Source organism: Psittacula echo (assembly GCF_963264785.1).
Source record: "Psittacula echo genome assembly, chromosome: 7".
Classification (NCBI taxonomy): Eukaryota; Metazoa; Chordata; class Aves; order Psittaciformes; family Psittacidae; genus Psittacula; species Psittacula echo.
The window spans coordinates 28,851,613-28,872,831 of NC_137740.1; the positions used below are offsets into that span (position 1 = coordinate 28,851,613).

At 46.0% G+C, this 21,219-nt stretch overlaps 1 protein-coding gene across 8 annotated transcripts; it reads left to right on the plus strand.

Annotated features, from left to right (window-relative positions):
- Positions 1–443: 443 nt before the first annotated feature.
- On the plus strand, positions 444–21,113 carry COPS7B (COP9 signalosome subunit 7B). 8 transcript variants are annotated; one of them, XR_013957357.1, is made up of 9 exons: positions 444–528; positions 2,597–2,772; positions 3,973–4,048; positions 5,548–5,636; positions 8,136–8,338; positions 9,607–9,712; positions 15,990–16,130; positions 16,841–16,944; positions 17,779–21,113. XR_013957357.1 is itself a non-coding variant. In XM_080622755.1 (8 exons), the coding sequence occupies exons 2-7, from the start codon at positions 2,611–2,613 to the stop codon at positions 16,089–16,091; spliced, it is 657 nt and encodes a 218-aa protein (XP_080478881.1). In that variant the 5' UTR covers positions 444–528; positions 2,597–2,610; the 3' UTR covers positions 16,092–16,130; positions 16,841–21,113. The 8 variants fall into 8 exon arrangements, 4 of the variants coding, with proteins under 4 accessions (XP_080478881.1, XP_080478882.1, XP_080478879.1 ...); XR_013957358.1 differs by having other exon boundaries at positions 16,008–16,130; XR_013957359.1 differs by having other exon boundaries at positions 16,011–16,130.
- Positions 21,114–21,219: the final 106 nt, after the last annotated feature.

Consider the following 21,219-nt stretch of genomic DNA (forward strand, 5'->3'; position numbering starts at 1 on the left):
TCTCTTGAAAGCTGTCCGTACTCAAGGTCTCGGAAGAGGAACGGGACTTGGTGAAAGAGACCCGCGCTGCCAAGCTGCCAGAACAATGAACATGCTATAGCGTGGACTTTACAGTGGTGGCCCTTCACACAGGTTATTTCGAGGTGCAAAAGCCCCGCGATGCTGCCACAGCACCTCAAGTCTCCAAAAGAGAGGCAGAAACTTCGCTTCCTTGTCGTTAAACGGCTGCTGGGGACTCGGTGGAGCCGGCGTTAGCTGGGAAGCTGCCGCCACTCCTGTCCCGTCCGCCCAGCCCGCCGTCCCCGGCTCCGGGGTCCCGCTGCCCTCACCGGTGGTCGCGGGATCCCGGGCTGGGCCGCGCCGATGGGGTCCGGCATCCTCCCGGGGCCGGAACGTTCCTCGCGCGGCCGAGCGTTCCGGGGGAAGAAGTCGCGCGCGGGACACCGGCACCGCCATCATGGCGGCCTGAGGCACGGCGCGGCAGGCACGGCGCTGGGAGCCGCGGGGCGGGAGGCCGTGAGCGGAGAGGTAACGCTGGGGAAGGGAGGAGCTTCTCGCTCGCCCGTCAGCGCACCGGCCCTTTCTCTTCCCAGCTCCGCAGCCGCGTCTCGGCATTGCTGGGCGAGCGGCTCTCCGAGCCCTGAAAAACGAGCGGGCACTGGGGTGGCGGTGAGGGGCGAGGTGGCCTCGCTGTGGGACCCAGGGTAAATCACCCCCTGCAGCAGGGCTCGGCCCCCTCGGCGGGGCACGACTCTCAGCCCCGCGGTGGGTGGGTCTGGGGGGCGGCCTGCCTGCCTGCCTGCCTGCCTGCCGCGGGGTCTGCTTTCCGCCTCATGTCGCGAAACCCCTTGGAAAGACTGCAGCAAGTCGTGGCTGGGGGGAAAAGCCTAGTTGATCACCGTGCATGGGTTGTAGCCCTTGGGCAAGCTCCACTGAAGTGCTTTCCATTGGTATTTCAGTCACTGCTCTGTAGGGGAGGTCGGCTATGGAAAGAGCAGCGAGGTGCTCCCGGCGTCACGCTGGTGCAAACAGATTGCAATAGCAACGCGGGTGTCTGAACATTAATTTGGAAAGGGGCAAAGAACTGGCATGCCTTTTCTAGCAAGGCACGGATAAAGCTAGCCAGGCTTTTTGTAACCTCATACATCAGCGTGTGCTTCGATTACTTGTGAGGAAGGACAATAGCTTAGGAACTGTGAAATCTGGATCTCATTCCCAGCTCAGTCAGTTCGTGCACTCTCTTGAGAAAATTGTCTGTCCCGTGTTCCTTCTCTGTGAGCTTGGAGAATAGTACTGATGTACCCTCAGATGCATTAAAAAGCCACATTGGGTGTTACTGTATTGCAGGGATTTCTAAGTCAAAACTGAGGTACTCTTCAGTCAGGCTGCATGTATGCCTCTGATGAAAAGAATCCTAGAGAGACTTTACACAGAGCGCTGAGAAATCTTTGTGTGGAGAGTACAGAAGATTGCCTGCCTAGGTTGAGACTATTTGTACCTGCAGGTCTAATGGAATGGAGCAAAGTGTATTTTTAGAAGTTGACTAATAAAGGAAGCTGGCTGTGTTGTCTTAATTTGGTTAGGCATGGTGAAACGGTGCAAACAGCTGTGTGACTGTACAGCCTCCACAAGGGCAGATGTGGTCCCATTGGTCACACAAAACAAGATGGGTTCTCTGCTGCTTGTTTAATTTCCACAGAGTAAAGGTTACATGCTATACTTGATAATTATCTGAAGCACACATAACACAAAAAAACCCTTATCTATTCTTTGTCTAGTGCCTGAATAACATGCCTGGGAAGTTTTTTCTTAGTGGTTGGTAAGCAAACAACTTATTTTTGAACTTGTTAATAAAGAGTGTTTCATGTTTCAAAAGCAACGTGTTGGTGCTGGGAGACAATGGTGCACAGCAGAAAAGTCGGGTAGTGGCTGAAGACAAAGACCTCTCTTTATGGGGACTTAAATAGAGCCTTCGTAGAAAGGGTATTTTTATCACTTAAGCTTTCCTGGTAACACAAAACACTTCAGCTGTACAGTGTAGACTGGTAAGCTACTTACAGGCCACAGATCTTTTTGCCTTTTAGACTCAGAAAGCCATAGGAATTGTGTATGCACATTTTATTCATAGCCAGTGTCAAAGGACTGTGTGTGGTCATACAAGGTGGATTCAGTCTGCACAGAGAATTAAATTTGTTTCTGTTTTGAGGCTGTGACTTAATGAAGGAGGATGTCATATCTGGCCTCTAATAGATGTGATAATAAACATCTTTGCAGTTGGCATTATTTGGCAGCATCAGTAGAAGGAAAAGACTGAAAACAGCATGGAATTGAAATTCCTTTCTAACTAACAGGAATAAATCCTTTTAGAGAACTGACCAGACAGTCTGCAGAATTTTTGTTCAGATATTGTGTGAATCATTTTTGCTCCCCAGATAAATCATCAGTTGAACCTGCTGGGTTCCTGACCTGGCCTCTGAACTCTGAAGAAAAACTTGGCTATGCTGACACGGAAATGTTACACATCTTCTGATCCACGACCAGACAGAATTCAGCAGAGGAGTGAGGATGCGTTAATACTATGTTCTTTTATTGACAGATTGAAAACCTAGAATGGCAGGAGAACAGAAGCCATCCTGCAATCTTCTAGAGCAGTTTATTTTACTAGCAAAAGGTACAAGTGGCTCAGCTCTGACTGCTCTTATAAATCAAGTGCTGGAAGCTCCTGGGGTTTATGTCTTTGGAGAGCTATTGGAGTTAACGAATGTGCAAGAGGTAAGAGATAAGCATCTATCCTAATGCCCCTTCTGCACTCCTAGTATAAAGGATCCCCAGAAGTTTCCACAGACAGCCTTTGCATGAAATTTCTGTGCCAGTAAGGCCCTGGTGTGACTTACCTTGGTTCTGAGATGTTTGCATCTGAGAGATAGTAATTTTTTCCTGGATATATTAGATGTTAAAAAAACACCTATGTAAAGCTTTGCTACTTTAATGCCATTGCTAATACAGCAAACACCAGGCAGTAGCACAGTAACAATTTTAAGAAGCCAGCCAAAAACAAAACCAAAAAATCCCTTTCTTCTTCTTTATTGTCCTGGAAATAATTTCAGTGCTCTCTGAAAGTCCTTGTGAACAGATGTCTAGTGTATCAGGCCTGGGTAGTAACCAAATCCAAGCCATTTCAAACCAAAGTAGAAAAAAAGCTACAGAGTTTTTATTGAGAATGCCTTACCAGCACCCTCCTCTACTATAATGAGGGAATCTAAGTTGAGTATCTCTGCAGCTGGGGTAATGTGGTGTACAGCAAGTTTGGCTTTCCAAACAGGCTCTTGGATATGCTGAAAAATGCCTCTATGGTTATTCAGCATCAAATTGCAAGTACATTTTTTTTCCTGGATCCATTTGCAGCAAATGGTATTAGAAAAACCCTACTCAATAATAGTCACTGCTTGGTGTTGCAGTTATTCTAGTGATGTGTTTGCATTCGAGAGGAGTGCTATTACTTTCAAATGCACTCAACTTAAAATGCTTAAGCTTGCTTTGCTTTGAAGTTTTTGTGGCTCCGCAGGCAAGCTGTCTTAGCTTTCCTGGTAATAAATGCTTAACCAACTGACACCATTGCCTGCTTGCTTGTTACATGAAGATAAGACCTGGCCCTATAGGTTGACAGCTGAAATTGTCACCATTTTCATTTTACCTCCTAAGGCACTACACAAAGCAGTTGGCAGTCTAAACTGTAGTTCAGTTCTGGTGCGTAGAAATGGCTGGATCGTCTTGACTCTAAAACTGCTGAACTTTGCTGCTGCTCATGAGGCCTTAGAAAAGGCCAGCTCTTTAAGATCATGACATAATTGCTTTTCTGTTTACTGATTGTCCTGTGTAGACTTAAAACGTTCCCTGGTGAAAATACCTGCGAAAGGTTGTGTTGACTGTTAATGTGTTACATGGAATTTATTTTGTTTTCTTACCATCCAGCTTGCTGAAGGGTCTAATGCTGCTTATTTCCAGTTGCTGAACCTGTTCGCATATGGAACATACCCAGACTACGTAGGTAAGAGACTGCTGTTTGTTTGCAGAGTGTGGGAGTGGGTTGTCCTTCGCTTTCTGTGGTACCTGGCGTAGTGTGTCTGAGTGAAAGTGTCTAAGAAGAAATTTGCTTACGAGGAGAATTGTTCGTAGAGGGTCTTTGGATCATGTGTGCTTTTTAATTGCTAAAATGTGAAGGAAAGCCTAGACACTAGTTTGGATGGGACTGCAGCACTAGATTGAATTGGCCTGTAGCAGTATTCATTGTTGTTCACAGGCCACTTACCTCTGTGGAGTGCAATTTTAGACATCTGTTTTGAAATTTAGATGACACCAGTTACGGAAGCTGCAGAAAACTTAAGTAAAATTGTTCTGCATTATTCATAAAAACCTATATGGTTTGTGGGATAACCTTTAATTCTGTGACAGCATTGCTAAACAAAATGAAGAATTTCTTAGCTAGACTACAAATAGAAATAATGACTTTTATATGGCTTCAGAAGGACTATGTGTGAATCATCTTAGTATCTGTTGAGATGTGCTTTTATCTCTGGTGTCTATGCTTCTGTTCTGCTGCAATTTAATACTTCATTTGTGGGTAGCAGCCTTATCCAGACCATTACAGAGTGTGACAAATAATTCTGTCATGATGCTGCCTGTCACTGTGGTGGATGAGATCTCTAGTTCTGTAAGGAGAGGTGGCATCTGTAAGTACAAGGACTGGAAATTCCAGTGGCTGTGGAGCAACACGAGCCTTATGAGTTCTGTGACTGATTAGTGGATTGTTTGCTGCGTGTGGACCTTGTGTCCCAGCATGCGACAGCACAGTTTGTTCCTTTTCTAATGAAGAAAGAGAAAGGGGGAAAAGTGGTCAAAATGAAGAGCATTGAATGAGGTGGGATGGGAGGGAGAACTTCAGTAGTCCTGAAACACTAATTTCCATTAAAGTGGATATTTTAAAGAGTTTCTTTGCTTTGGAAAGCTGCCAGTTTCCCTTCTGGTTTTAAATATTCATGAAGCACATGTCTATAATGCAATGACAGTAAGGCCATCTAGATTAACAATTTCTCCTCCCTTCCTCAGTCTGGTACTTTACACTTTCAACCCTAAATTCTTCAGCTTTTCAGAGAAATAAAACCAACTGTATTTACAACCAGATCAGCAAAGGAGGAAGATTTTATTCCGTCAGCTTATTAATTAAACAAAAGTTACTTGGTGGTACAAACAAGGCATTGACCAACTGTTTTGACAGGACAGCGCTTGTGTAGGTGTGAATTACACTCATTCCAAAACCAGAATTACTAAAGAAGCAGAGAAGAATGGAATTGCCAAATTGTTTTTTAACTTTCCCTTCTCCCTGTGTGTGCTAATCTGTCAGCATCAGCTCTCTCTGCTCATCAACACCCACAGCAGCTGGAAGAGTTTAGCTTTTCAGGGTTTAGTGTAACCATCCTGAAGTTCTACAGCCTGGACTGTATAATCCTTGAAGCCAAGCGCTGAATCTCATCTTTTTAACATTAACAGCAAACAAAGATAACCTGCCTGAATTAACAGTGACTCAGAAAAACAAGCTGAAACACTTGACGATTGTAAGCCTGGCATCCAGAATGAAGGTAAAGTACACTGTTTATGATAGAGATGTGGTTTTGGTTTTGAAAATTACATCAATTCTTTAATATTGAAGTTGTATTGGACTTCATGAATACTCACAAAAAATCCTGCAACTAGGAAAGTATCTGTAATGTGTAGTATTCTCTCGTGGTGCGTTTGATACGTTGATTTCGGGAAGCTAGGGACCAGGTGAGGAAGGCTAAGGCCCAGTTAGAATTGAACTTGGCTAGGGATGTTAAGGATAACAGGAAGGGATTCTATAGGTACGTAGCAAGTAAAAGACAGACTAGGAACAACGTAGGCCCCCTTCGGAAGATATTGGGAGAACTGGCTACCCAGGATTTGGAGAAGGCTGAGGTTCTTAATGACTTCTTTGCCTCAGTCTTCACTGGCAAAGTCTCTGACTGCACCACCCAAGTCTTGGAAGGCGAACGCAGGGACTGTGAGAATGAGGACCCTAGGCCCACTGTAGGAGGGGATCTGGTTTGAGACCATCTTAAAAACTTAAACGTACACAAGTCCATGGGACCTGACAAAATCCATCCGCGGGTCCTGAGGGAGCTGGCAAATGAAGTTGCTAAGCCACTGTCCGTCATATTTGAAAAATCATGGCAGTCAGGTGAAGTTCCCGACGACTGGAAAAAGGGAAATATAACCCCCATTTTCAAGAAGGGGAAAATGGATGACTCGGGGAATTACAGACCAGTCAGTCTCACCTCTGTGCCTGGCAAACTCTTGGAGCAGATTCTCCTGGAAGACATGCTAAGGCACATGAAAAACAAGGAGATGGTTGGTGACAGCCAGCATGGCTTCACTAAGGGGAAATCCTGCCTGACCAATTTGGTGGCCTTCTATGATGGAGCTACAAAACTGATGGACAGGGGCAGAGCACTTGATGTCATCTATCTGGACTTGTGCAAAGCCTTCAACACTGTCCCACATGACATCCTTGTCTCTAAATTGGAGAGACATCAATTTGATGGGTGGACCACTCGGTGGATAAAGAACTGGCTGGATGACCGCACTCAAAGAGTTGTGGTCAATGGCTCAATGTCCGGCTGGAGACCGGTAACGAGTGGTGTCCCTCAGGGATCGGTGTTGGACTGGTCTTGTTCAACATCTTTGTCGGTGACATGGACAGTGGGATTGAGTGCGCCCTCAGCAAGTTTACCACTGACACCAAGCTGTGTGGTTCAGTTGATACACCAAAGGGAAGGGATGCCATCCAGAGGGACCTCGACACGCTTGTGAGGTGGGCTGATGCCAACCTTATGAAGTTTAACCATGCCAAGTGCAAGGTCCTACACCTGGGTCGGAGCAATCCCAGGCACAGCTACAGGTTGGGGAAAGAAGAGACTCAGAGCAGCCCTGCAGAGAAGGACTTGGGGGTGTTGGTTGATGAGAAACCGAACATGAGCTGGCTTCAGTGTGCACTCGCAGCCCAGAAAGCCAACCGTATCCTGGGCTGCATCAAAAGCAGCGTGACCAGCAGGTCGAGGGAGGTGATCCTGCCCCTCTACTCTGCTCTGCTCTCGTGAGACCTCACTTGGAGTATTGTGTGCAGTTCTGGTGTCCTCAACATAAAAAGGACATGGAGCTGTTGGAACAAGTCCAGAGGAGAGCCGCGAGGATGATCAGGGGACTGGAGCACCTCCTGTATGGAGACAGGCTGAGAAAGTTGGGGCTGTTCAGCCTGGAGAAGAGAAGGCTGCGTGGAGACCTCATAGCAGCCTTCCAGTATCTGAAGGGGGCCTACAAGGATGCTGAAGATGGACTCTTTGCTAGGGACTGTAGTGATAGGACAATAGTGATAGGGTAATGGGTTAAAACTTAAACAGGGGAAGTTTAGATTGGATATAAGGAAGAAATTCTTTACTGAGAGGGTGGTGAGGCACTGGAATGGGTTGCCCAAGGAAGTTGTGAATGCTCCATCCCTGGCAGTGTTCAAGGCCAGGTTGGATGAGGCCTTGGGTGACATGGTTTAGTGTGGGGTGTCCCTGCCAATGGCAGGGGGGTTGGAACTAGATGTTCTGAAGGTCCTTTCCAACCCTAACTAGTCTATGATTTAGTGGATTTCCATGGATGAGATGTAGGTATCAGGACTGCCATGTAAACTGGTCAGGTAAGGCTGGGAAACTTTGCATGGCTTCTTTAACTGCTGCAGTTGAAGAAACAGCAATGTTGCAAGAAATACTAGGTCTTGAGATTCTTAAAAAACCTGACTTTTAGTTCTAGAGAAAACAAAGCAGCACTCTTAAAATCATCTGCAATCTCATTTTTCCCTCTAGAATGTGTTATGCCAAAGCTTCAGAAATTACCAAAGTTGAGTCAGAATATCATGTAGCCTAGTAGCAGGTGTTTGCTCTGCCACGATCAATCAATGATGTACTTGCAGGTTAAAGTGTAGGATACAGTAAACATTTGGGTCTTGACCTTCTGACACTTAACTGTTCATTTTGGCTCCAGGACTGTTAACTTACTCTTGGACTTGCTGTTTTTAGTGCATTCCCTATTCTGTATTGCTGAAGGATCTGGATATGAAAAATCTGAGGGAGTTGGAAGATCTGATTATTGAAGCAGTTTATACAGATATTATCCAGGGGAAGCTGGATCAGCGAAACCAGGTGCTAGAGGTGGACTTTTGTATCGGCAGAGACATTCAGAAGAAGGACATCAGTAACATTGTCAAAACACTGCAGGAATGGTGAGGCAGCCTCTCCACCTTCCTTGTTCTTGTACATAACTTGTCTTGTTTTTTAATTGCCTCAAAGTTTCAAGTGCTGGCTCAATTTCACCATGTTCCATTAATCAGGACTTTTATGCTGTAAATAGGCAACATTAGAGGAGGAGTCTATAGGGCAAGTTTTCCAGGATCCCATCTAGGATTCAATTTGTCTTATGTATCAAGCCAGAGTATACTAGGTCTTGAGATTCTGCTCTTACCAGAGCTTTTACCTGGCAGAACCCTAGCTAGAAGTCAAGGCATTTTCAAACAGACATGCCAAACCGGACTCCTGGTCTTATAAGTGGGAGCTACTCCCCTTTCTGCTGTTACACTCGGTGTCAAAAAACAGAATGGTCCATTACTTTTCAGCCTTTTTCACTGTGATGAGAACTGTATGGGCAAGTTCTAGAGAAGCACAGTTCTTTCGAGGGGATGCCTCTTCAAGTTTGAAGTTTCAGATGCTTTTGTTTGCCATCTTTTTGTTCCTGGAAATACAGGCTACGTGCAACCATATTGAGACTGTGGTACTATCTTTTTGTACCTTTGCCAGGAAGCTGCTTCTCTTCTTTTTGTAGGATTCCCTTCCCACCCAGAAAAATTCCCCCATAGACTGTGGAGCCTGTGGCAGGTTCTGAGCTGGCTGGGAATTCCTTCCTAGTTACTATGGTAACGAGTGCATGAAAAGTAATTAAACTTCTGGGCAAATATGGTGTCCTGAGATTGGGGCAGGTTTTTTGCTTCTCTACTTCAACTCCGTCAATCCCTACATGCAGGAAGGCTCTGGCAGCTTCCAGGCCCTTACAGCATTGTTTGGAAGGTAACAATGAACCCACTGCCAATTCGCTTTCTGTCCTCTCCAGTTACAAGTTGTGTTGAGTGCTCGCCTTTTGAACACTTAATAGTCGGGGGGTTACCTTAATATGACTTTTCTCTTTAATTTTAAAATTTTACTTCTGAAAAATGTTTTGCATCCCCATTTAAGCCATAATTCTGACTGAAAAGGAAGTTGAAAGTGCATTGAACCTGCACTTTTTGATGGTAACAGTAACATGGACTCTGAAAAATACTGTGAAATACATTGAGTAAGCAGTAAGGCTTTCTCTTGCCAGCTTTTATACCCCCTCTTTAAGCAGGGTGTATAAATTCAATAATCTCCTAAACTTCTAGGCGAGCATGATTTTTCAGATTGCCTGATTGAGCTGCTCCAAAGGGAACTCATAAACACTGATATTGTTTGTATCTTGCAGGTGTGATGGTTGTGAAGCGGTTCTTTTAGGAATTGAGCAGCAAGTACTTAGAGCCAACCAATACAAAGAGAACCATCACCGAACTCAGCAGCAGGTAGAGATCGAGGTGGGTACAGAGTCACTTCAAACTGCTCTATGCTTTTGATGAATGTTTATTTACGGAAGACAATAATCTGATAACACCTGGTTAATGGTCATGACTTCTCTGAAATAGGCTAGCAATCATGCAAATCAGATGTGCTGGTTTGGGGTAGGGAGAAAACACATCCGCTTCCATGTGCTGGTAACAACACAAATACCGAATCTGTCCACTTTTAGCAGGTTGGAACTTTTCTTTTAAAATTGTTATAAATTTAGGCTAGGTGACTGCACTAGCTGTGGTTTCCTGAATTGCTTTATTAGGAAAAGTGTGCTTTTAACAGAGCTTTGATGCAATTCTGTTCCTTTTGTACAAGGCAGGAAGGAAGGAAAAACAGTTCTTTCTTTTAAACCTGAAAGTGTAATAAAAATCTCTCGAGTCTCATTGCTTTTGCAAAAATGTCCTCAGCACCTTGCTTTGGGGGATCAGGTTGAGCACCCAGATAGGGCTCTCTGACACACTCTTCAGCAGTGTGACCCGGGAGCTCTTTGCCTCTGTTCCATGCACATCTAGGCGGTAGATGGCAGCACGGGCACGCGATTTTAGTCACTGCTGATATGTATTTCCTTGCGAGAACAAATCTTGGCTAATACAGCTGTAAAGGTGAAAATGGTCCTCCGGAGACACTTTCTCAGGCTTTATTTCTTGGAGAGTTGTGTCCCTGCAGGTTTACGTTTGCCTTCTGGAGCAGCGTATGTTTGGCGGCTTGATTGGCATCCATAGTGCATTTGGATTGGCAGATGCCTTTCACCTGGAGTTGGCCACCTGACTCCCAAACTTGTTTTGGCCCATGGGGTTTTTTTAAGCATTGCTCATTGTACTTCTGATGAGCCCTACAGGGCTCCAGGGGACAGAATATGGTGTCTGGTGCTGGATCTCTTCCTTTCAGCAAGAGTAACAGAAGCACTACTGCTGCCTCCCACCAGACCAATTCCTGTTCCTGCTTCTAGCAAATATCTGTAGCTCACACAACCAGCTAGGCCAGATGGCATTTTCCAATTTCAAGTGCTGTCCTATGTGTAAGTTTGGGGTTTTTTTCACAGTCTCCTTTGTCCTTCCTGTTTCTGGTCAACAGAATGGCAGCCTTCTACACCTGTAGAAGGAGTAGCAGTAGCAGGTTGGTCTGCCAGCCAGAAAGGTGGTACAATATTGTGCTGTTGTCTCCTAGGAAAAAAAAAATAAGTAACTTCTAGTTATTCCGTATTGGACCCAGACTGGAAATATTAACAACTCTGGCTGTGAGGATGAAACATTACCTTTAATAAACTCAAGTGCAGAGCGTATTTCTGGTGGGAGAGTTTATTTTATAATCTTCATTCTGTACTCCAAGGATTTTTCAGTATGCTTATGAACAGAGTTTCTGCTGCCAGGGGAGGAAGAAGCAGGTGCTGATTCATTGTCTCTTCTTGGCCAGGTCACAAACATAAAGAAAACATTAAAAGCTACAGCCTCGTCGTCGGCACAGGAGATGGAACAGCAGCTGGTAGAGCGAGAGTGCCCTCCACACACAGAACAAAGGCAGCCCACAAAGAAGATATCCAAAGTCAAAGGGCTGGTTTCCAGCCGTCACTAGAACATACCATCTAAGTGTCATTCAGCTATGAATGACAACAGGAGGAGCAAACAAGGGCCTGCGTCTCCTTTTTCAGTGGGTTCTGGGCCAGTCCTTTCCACGCTGGCAAATAAAAGCTCTCCTTGAAACAGCTTCCAGTTAGCAGCACCTGGCTAAGTTACTCTGTGCAGTCCCTATTAATTTTCAGGGTGTCCCTCTTCTTGCCCTGTAAAGAGGGACTTCTAAAGAAAGGGACTAACCAAAAGGGGCAGGACAGAAGAAAAAATAAAGTCTGTGGGCAGTTTTGCTCCTTCCCAGCCAGTCTCATTGCTGCTTAACCTTGAGGAAGCTGCTGTACTAAATCGGGTCTTGGGAGAACTTCTGTAGGAAGTGTCTGAATCCCAGGGTTGAAGTGTGGCTACCAAAGCCAGGCTGGGAGCGAGGAAGCCATCAACACAGATCTTTTCATTCCCAAAGGGAGCGCAAAAGGTTTCTAGGCCAGGAATTGCTTTACATTGAAGTCTCCAGCATTTTTGCTACCCCTGTGTATTTTAAACTAGGGTGAAATTCACACTGCCTCGCTCTGTGAAGATGAGATCTAGTGCTGGGCTGTTTACTTAGCTGTCTGTTTACTGCCCTTACTAAGCCCTTTAATCTCTCACAGATTTAAAGCACTGTTCTGCATCTCTGAGGCATCAATACAATAAGCAGGAAGCAGGATGCTCTTTCAAGACTTCCTTATTGCAGGTGGTTAGGGGCATACTAGAAACTGTTTCTTTTGAATGTGATGTGACCTCCCAGAGCTGCTTGTGAGTTGTTTCAACCCACTGATACCTTCAAAGGGTAATGCATTCGCTCTTCTTGGATGCTAGCGACAGTGGTCTGCATGGGAGAAGAGCCTGTTTAGCATTGTGCCAGGCTGGTGGCCTAAGACCCACTGGCAGGGGTCGCAGCAGCATCCCTTGCTGAAGCAATGGACTTGACTAGTTTTTCTGAATTTTGAACACTTTCAGGTTGTATTTTCCTCCCTTTTTCTGTACATTGTTGTGATTTTAAAGCATTTCAGCCTTTGTTTTGTGTTTTTTATTTGTTACAGACTAACTTCAGGTGATTTGCACCTAGTTTGGCAAGGTGTGGGGTTTTTTTTAAGGGTGAGGGTGGGGTTGGCATTGAAACAGCAATTCATAAAAAAGCACATTTTAGAAAAAAATTAAAAATCTGATTTAATGTCAGAGTCTGGAGTCTTGGCTTTGAGGCTGCTTTAGGCTTGTAATCCAACAGCACTTGTTCACTTGAGCATTTACTTGATGTTACATTATCAGAAGGTCTGACTAGTGTCCCTGATGAATCTGGGAGGCAGGGAAGTGCTCTTCCCATTTTGTCAGTAGTTCATCTTTGTCCAAATTTGTGCAGAAGGATCTGTAGCAAAGCCAGGAGCTGAGCCCAGAGTACTGAGCCTAAACACCTTTAATGCCTGATTGTGGGTGGTTTATATCTGTGCTCTGTCTTAGGCCAGTTGATACCTTCCTCTGGGTCTGGCAGAGGACTGCTTTGCAGTTTGGCCCCTGCATTTCACTACATTTCACTATGCTGTAAAGAGAAGGGCTTCCTGTGAGTGGGCAGGGAAGCTGTTTAAGCACTGTTTAAGACTGTGACAGTGCTCCAGTCCTGCAGTCAGCTTTCACCTGCATGTGCTTGTGCCTTCTTGTTGCTACCAGACTTCTTTGCTGTCTGCGTGTTTTCAGTCCTCAGTCACAGGATCTGTTGTACACTCGGGAAAGTAAATTCCTCTCCTTTTCCTCTCCTGCAGTGCAGGCACACCAGCTTTTAATCTTGAGAGGTGGATCTAAATACCTCCCATCTAGCATCCTCTGGGTCAAGTCGCTTTGTTTCTGATTCTTCGCCAGCTCTCTCTCCCCTAGAAATGTTAGTCAGAAATTTGCCAGGGAAGAATGTTAAGTGAGTAAGGCCAGAAAGAAGCTTTCCCCTATATTTTCATGGAACTGCTTCCCAAGCAGTGGCAGTACTAATTTCTGTACTAGCTTCTTGCAGTGTTTAGCTGACAGCTTCTCAGTAGGTGTAGGTGGATCTTGGGACTTTGTGTACCCAACTGTAATAGATCTGTGTGATGGAGATGGATTGAGTCTGTTTCTGGCTTCCTGTGTGGAGAGCTCCAGTGTACTGGTCATCCAGTTCCTCTCTGGGTTTGAATAGTGAGGAGAGGTTCTGTAGTCCTCACTAGCTGTTCTCTTGCCTTCCCATTTCTAATATCAGTCCTGCAGAGAGGCAGAAGGAATACAAATGCCTTTGGAAATCACATCAGCTCCTCGGCAAGCCACAGTCTGCTGAGGAAATAGATGTGAATTTGGCATCCTTGGTGTTTATTCCCTGCCAGTTACAGGAGTCGCGTTAGTTTGCTGAAGCTTCTTTAGTGTGTTGGAAGTTTTCAAGTTTGTATAGTTTTGCTGTTCTCAAAGCCTGGCTGGAGGTGAAGAACTTGTTTATGCTTCAGTACACACTGCCTTTGGTCAGCAAAGAAGCAAGAGAGAAAATAGCACTTCGAATAAAGAGCTGTCCCGTGTTTGATGGTGATAGAAGACAGAGAATGGAACAAGATATTGGAGGGAACTGAGCTGTTCGCATGTTTGGCTTTCCTGGTGTGCCAACAACGTGCTTGGTGCTGCAAAAGGAGTGGGGGTGTCTTTGCAATGAGCCCAGTCTGAGATGAGTCATTAACAAATGGCATGCCCAGAGTACCTGGGGGAGGCAAACAGCTCTGCAGCAGCTGGTTAATGAATCTGGCTTGAACGAAACAGTTAGAAGCTATTCCAGGAATGAAGCAGAAGGCATAGTTGTTAACAGGGAAGGATGCAGGAGGTGCTATGCTGTTTGAGAAGGACAGCAGATAAAGACTGCATTGCCGCTGTGACTTACGGGGAGTGCAGCAACTCAGAGCAGAGTTGTGTGAATTGGGGGCTGGTGAGGGCTGAATTGCGGACAGTTTTGAGTGGGGAGTGCCTAGGGAGCTTTATTGTGCTGTGGGGACAAGAGGGAGGTGGAAGCAGAGGTAGATTTAATGCAAACTCCCATGTACTGCATGTGCCTGTGGGAGGCAGCTAACACAGCTTGTCTGTGCGCTGCTGGACACTGCTCCCTGATGTGGGGAGAGCATCTTGCCCTACTTTGTTTTATGGCAGCAGTGGGCCGCTCCAGCTGCAGCTCGCTTCAATATTGCAGCAGGACAGAGCTTGAGCTATTGAACTTCTGTTTGCCTGCTCCACCCGGAGGGAGACAAAGTAGAGGGAGCTGCCTTCCCTCTGCTCTTCAGGGCTTTATTGTCTGGCTTCATGTTCTGCAGCTCCACTTGTACTAGTGCTTGTTTAATATGGAATTGAGCACTGAGCTGGAAAATGGAAGAGAGGATCTCGGCTGATTGCAGTGCTGGTAGACTGCCCTAGCCCTAAAAGCTGTGCCTCATGCTAACAAATGTCCCTGGCATTCCTGCTGTGACTCAGTTGATACCAGCTAACATCAGGCAATTTTGGAACACGATAAAGCAATGCTGATGTCAGTCTTTTTACAGAAAATAGTAATAATAATAAAAAAGTTTTGGCTCCAAATCTATCCTTCTTTTACTTCCCTCCTCACCTTGTTTAGTAAGAGGAGTGTTAGCTTAGTCTTCCGTTGAAAGCAGGAGGGAAAATCAGTGATGCTGATGTTCAGATTGGAGACCCATCCTGCAATCAGCCTTGTGCAGACTTCTGAAAATCCCATGGGTGCTTGTGGAGCTGCACGCAGGCTTGCAGCTCCTCTTTATGGCTCACATACAGGAGTAGGACCTGCAGAGCTGCTCTCCAAAGTGAGGCTGGGGAAAGGGAACCTTTTGTTTCCATAGAAGAGAGTGGTGGTAAGAGATGGCCGTTTTCCCACCAGCCCTGCAAAGTGAATTTTGCTGAACAGCTTCCTGTTGCTGGAGGAATGGAAAATTACACAAAACCCAGTGAGTGGTTTTGGTTTTAGTGTTCTGCTTATCCTGTGGGGGGGAAACAAACGCGCATAAAATGTGCATAAATGTGCATAGAAAGGGAGTTGGGCTTACTCATTGCAGTGAAGGCAGAAGGGAGAGTGCCGTGAATTTTGATAATGTATTGAAACGTAACAAATTGCATGGGTAAACCACACTTTTCCTAAACTTTCAGTTTGTACAGGTTTATACAAGTGCATCTAAGCTGTTTAGAGAGGTCTTTCGTTTTGAGAACCACATAAAGCCCATCTCCTGTCGGGGTTCAACAGTCAAAGCTGATGCATTTGTAGGCCTGTTGGTGCTGCTGTTTGTTGCTTCAGTGTCTGAGCCTGGTGCAGGCTTTGCAATGGAGAGAAACAAGGTTGCTGTCCATTCTGAGTAATGGGGAAGGGAGAAATGAAAGAATCTGCCCCACAGGTACCAGCTAGCCAGACCTCTGGCACCTAGTCCCATGCAAAGTTTTCTCCTATGGTACCCACTGCCCCAAAGTCCTGTATAGCGTTGATCTAATGCAAAGGAACTAAACCCCAAATCTGTCTATCTTATTTTTTGTGTAATCTGAGAGAAACCCAGCTGCTTTGAGATAGGTAAATTAAAGTTTAGAGTGATCTCAGTTAGTACTTGTAACCTTAACCTTGTATTTTTATTATGGAATTTTAATCTGACAGTCCAACTGAATTTCTCAGCAGAGTTTTTAGAAGTATGTCATGGTTTCACTCTGCTCCATGGTGAAGGTCTGTGTCTCTCAGGGACTGCTGACATTTTGCTGATATTTCATCAAGTTTGGCCCTACTACAGAGGTACCAGAGGTAAGTGATTGAAGCTAGAGAGGTGTATTGTAAGGAGAATGCTTATTTACCCTCTAGGCTAAGCTGCACCCTGCTTCTTAGTGGCTCTGTGGTGGTACTTCCATCTTGTGAGATGCTACAGGTTGCGAATTGCATGAGTGTGATAGCTGTGACCATGGCTTTTTCTTGTCAAGAAGAAGGAAAGATGTCCCTGCTCTAGTGAATGAATATACACACTGGAGATTCCAGACGGTAGTGGGGTGCCACAAGGTCATTTAACAGTCCTGAAATGTGTATTTCCTCACAGAGCGCAAAAGGCTCTGTGCAAACAGTCCTTGCTTGGTGTAATTTTAGTGGAAGATAGGACACCTTTCCACAGGTCTGGGCCTCCTGAAGAGGCTCTGTATTGTTAGGCATTTTTTTTAATATTTGTGCACACATGATACCTCTGTTTCCAGAAGGGCTGATGGTGGTGGTAAGTGAAGCTGTGCTCCATCAGGGATAAGCCTTTTTGTGAGTATTTTGAGCTTGGCTGGCTAGGAGGCTGTAGGGCTGCAGCTTCATGGGTATGAAGTTTGGAAGTGGTGCTGTCTTGCCCTCCAGACTCTCTCAGGAAATGCTGTTTATCTGAGCCCTAATGTTTCAGTCACTGTCTTATGATTAACAGTCCTAAGGCTGATTTGCGCTGATGCAATAAGTAACATCTTGGTGTTTCATTGTCACCTTCACAGCTGTTAGAGAGCACCAGTTCCTACAGGATCAGCTGCCAGCTGTGATGCTATACCTTTTACATCACGACTGAGATGACACCTCTCCTTGCTGGCAGACAAGCCAGGTGGGTAGGCATTACTCCTCAGAGCTGTTCTTCACTTAGGGAGGTGCAGACTATTGCCTGGTTTAGCATAATGGAAATCAAGGACAAGGGCAGTGTTGTAAATAAGGGGCAAAGCAGAGAGCTGTGTCCTATCCCAGCTCTGCTACAGCTGCAGAAAGCAACCTTGAGCACATCAGCTCCTCTGCAGATGCATTTCCCAGGACAGCCTCTCTCTTGTGTGCTGACTTTGTGGCAGAGGTTTATAGAGTGCTTTGCTCTCCTGGTGGGGCAGGAGCTCATTGCTGATGGAATTGAAGATGTGTGTATATGGGAGGGGGGATTCTCAAAGCTTCTAAGCTTAAAGAAATAATCTTCCTCCTATGTACCATACCCTTCTTTTCCCCGATGCAGCTAAGGTGATCCACCATGGGACTGTCAGCTTGCAGTATTATGGGTAATATGCCAGGTTAATTATGCAGGGGGCAGGAAAAATAGCCTGTGCCTTTCAACAATATCAAAGGGATACTACCTAATGATTTTCCTATTAGCTCTTTTCCCAGCCTGCCAAAGTCACTGCAGAAGTGTCATTTACAAAAGCAGTTTGCAACTCATTACCCTGGATTTTCACTGTAGTTCTGCTCCAGAGAGCATGGGCTTTTTGCTATGTGCCCCAACCTAATGAATTGCCTGGTTTGGTTAGTGCTGCCATCCCTTCTGACAAGGGTGGTTGCTGACTGACAGGAGTGGGCCTGAGTTCAATTCCCTTCTTGTTTGTGACTTGTGCTTGTGTCAAGCACAGGCTCCCTCTGGAAGCTGCCTTGTGATTCCTTCTGTTTGTTTTTCTACATTCTGCAGGAAGCAGCCTATGCTTGGAGAAGTCCTAGAGCAAGTTGCAGGGGCATGTGTGCCCTTTCCAGCTGGAAAATTCCACTGCTGTACTGCTCTGAGCTTTTCTTTTTCTTCATTGATTTGGGATTTGCTGTCACCTGAGCTGGGCTTTGCAACCCTTCAGCAATAAATACCTTGGAAAAGTTGCACTAATGGTACCAAGGAAACACATGCAGTGTGGGCTGGCGGAAGAGAACTGACTTCCCACACATTTGAGGGCATCTGTGTCCTTGTTGTGGAAGCTTTAAGGTCTGCTCCTGCTTGTTCGGGCTTTGCATGGCACTTGTTAGAACAGTGCTAGAGAAAGTTCTTTCAGTTTAACTAGAGAGCAGTGTGCTTTTTCTGGCTGGAGGTCTATGGCTCATCTAATGCTATGAATAGCTCCTGGAAAGGGGAAATTGGGGCTACCCCTGTGTCATGTCACAAGTACTCCCGCTTTGAAGCTGAATGTGGCTACTGCTTATTCAGGTGGTAGTGCAGGAAATGTGTAGGTCCCATGTTAGTCTGACCTGAGCATGAACAGAGGAGCCTGGGACTCTTGCCACCATCACTTCCAGGTGTGTGTAAACACCCCTGCTAAATGCCATTCCCTGAGCTTGCTGTGAAGATGTCACATGCCAGCCCTCTGAGGTTGCAGCTTGCATCCAGGACTGCTCTTCCTGTTCAGTTATGCTGTCTTTGGTCTGGGATGTGGCAAGGGAGTTTTACAGTGCTGGCCCTGGATCCTTTACTGGATGTCATGAGAGTTTGACCTAGGTGGCCCACAAAGAAGGCAGTGATGTGAGATCAGTTTGTTTCTGCTGCATGTGATGCCTCGTCCCCTCTTAATTAGATTCCTGTGGCCCCTATTTCGTGCCGGCCTTGTTTCCCACGGAGCCCTAGTCTGGGAGACCCAATTGTGGCCTTATCAGATGCTTGTTGTGCTCTAAGGAGCTGTTTCTGTTTCCCATTCTGGCCTACCTTCTGAACTGAGGAAGATGCTTGTTAGTGCTCTGAAAATGACCAGTGTTCTCAATGTCACTCTGCCTGTCAAACACACCAGTCTGGCTGTGCCATATGGGTGCTACTATTGAATGGATCCAAAAGTTTTCCCAAGTGCTCTTTCACCAGAGCGCTGCCTTCTCTCTTGCACATCAGCCCACACCCTTGTGTGGGCACAATGTTCCTGTCCTGCAGGTGGGAAACCAGCATGCTGAGGGTGACTTACCCTGCTCAGAGTGGAAGCAGCAAAGTGAGGAGCCAAACTGTTACCCCCTCCATCTGCACAGGGAACTCTCACTCTGATCACTCTCCTTCTGCCAAATTAGTGTCCTTTTGCAGTGCAGCTTTGTCCTTTTCCTTGGGCTTGCTCTTTTCCAGGAAGCCCAGTTGATGGAAGGATTCTGCTGTGGGACTGTGCTGCAGAGGAGTAACAGTGATCCAGACTGTACATGACCCCAGGCTGTGATCTCTGGGATCTCTCCAAGCCCGATCTCAGGTTGTGCCTCGCTTAGGTGACCAGATTTTGTGGACTGAATTCCTGAGTCTTGTTCTGTTGAGGAGAGGCTGGCTGTCACCAGGCAGATGGTTTCATTCCAGCTCTGGCTTTGCAGCAGACACAGAACTGGAAGGGGGATTGGCCCCACTTTGTTCCCAGCCTGGTACCTGTTGTGGTAACTTGTCTGGCTCCATGCTCAAGAACCAGGACCCTGAGAGGGACCTGCAGTAACACCACTGTTCAGATCTGGTGTGCAAGGTCTGCAAAGTATGTGAATACTTATTGTCCTGTAGGTTTGCAGGGTGACAGTGGACAGTCCCTTCTGATGGGCATCTGCTGTTACAGCCCCTTCCCTTAGAAGATACGTGGAGCAAGTAGGGTGACCGTCACAAGTGTTGTATTTGCCTTGCAGAGCCTCGACGGAGGGTTGTCATTACCTACCAGCATCTCTGGAGGGCTCTAGCTGACTCTCAGGCAAGGCACTGAGCTGCCAGCTGCCTTTCCTGCCTCCCTCCCTTCCGGGGTCTTGATTTTGTTCCCCATAGGCAGCGTCATAGGCTGCTGCTCCCCATCCAGCTGGACTCTGAGCACCAGAGGTGGGTACCTGTCTCTGATAGATTTTTTTCTTGCACAAGGCTAGAAACGTCATGCGTGCATCTAACCTGATGATTGAGCTGTCGGGTGTCTGGATGAATCCTCTTGTTCTCTAAACTTAATGTTCTCTAATAGTTGGAGAGAGTCTGGCTGGAGGTTTCTATGGTTTCCTGGTGGTTGCTAAGGAAAAGGATCTCTCTGCCTCTAGGTCTTGGTGACTTTCTTTTTGCCCTGTCCTAGGCGCTGAAGCCCAGCAGAACATAATGCTCGTTGTTTCACAGCCCACTACAATGGTCAGGGCGCAATTTGGGACTCCTGTCACGGCTGAGCTGGGCACCTGCCACTCTTTTATTTTTAATTTCTAAGGCCTCTTTGAAGAATGAGAGCAAAGAGCCTTCATGCAGGAGTTTGTGCTTTTGCTGCACTCCCCACCCCCTCGCTTGCTGTTTCCTTTAGAGCTCTGAGTCATTTTGACAATTTATTTCATGCGCTTTACATAGCAAGAAGCTGTAGCAACAGCTGGGTCCGTGAATCTTTACCAGGCAGCCCTCCGTATATTTTGGTCTGTCTATGTATTGTCCTAGGCACAGTTAAATAAATCTGTGTAGGCAGAAGGGACTTTATAAAGGTTTGGTGAGTGGGAATATCAGCAAGATACTTAGTGAGCTGCTGGATCCTAGATTAACAGTGCTTTGGGCATAAAGCTCTATTCCCACTAGCACAACTGGGGGCCAGATCCAACGTGGTCTCTTTGTTGCTGTCAGCAGGAGCTGCATCTCCATGCAGTGCCCAGTGATAAAGCGATGGTTACAAGAGGAAATTTGGACCCAAACCTGCAGACTGGAAGTGGTTAAAATATGTCTAGGCCAAACGTTGCTCTTGTCACACTGCTAAAAATCCGAGTCCAGGCTGTTGAACACGGTGGGCTTATTTCCAGGGGTACCATTCAGGATGTGGGCACTGATGAGCTGCTCGAGGCCATGTGCTCTCACAGGGAGCTTGGCTGGGTTCTCAGAAGCTTGTGGCTGTGCAGCGCTGTGCAGGATTTGGTCCATCAGAGCATCACAGGATTGGGCACAAGTTTACTTTTGCATATGGGATCAAAGCTTAAAATATCAGCTGGCCTTTCTCTCACTTCTGACTTTCCTAAAACATCTGAACAATTTCTTCTTTAACTCAGTTAAAATCAATCAATCTGACATTTAAATTGTACATGAATTTGATAAATAAAGACAGGTAACAAAATGCCACATGGAATGATTTTTTTTTTAAGTTTTTCAACTACTTTTAGGACAAAAAAATGTTACAATGCTTGACTTTTCATTTAGTTACATAAA

Excerpts from the sequence above, each read along its gene's own strand:
- COPS7B (XM_080622753.1), top strand. The coding sequence starts at position 2,611 with ATGGCAGGAGAACAGAAGCCATCCTGCAATCTTCTAGAGCAGTTTATT. Across the intron at positions 2,773-3,972 it reads AGTTAACGAATGTGCAAGAG|CTTGCTGAAGGGTCTAATGC; the intron begins GTAAGAGATAAG and ends CTTACCATCCAG. Across the intron at positions 5,637-8,135 it reads GCCTGGCATCCAGAATGAAG|TGCATTCCCTATTCTGTATT; the intron begins GTAAAGTACACT and ends TGCTGTTTTTAG.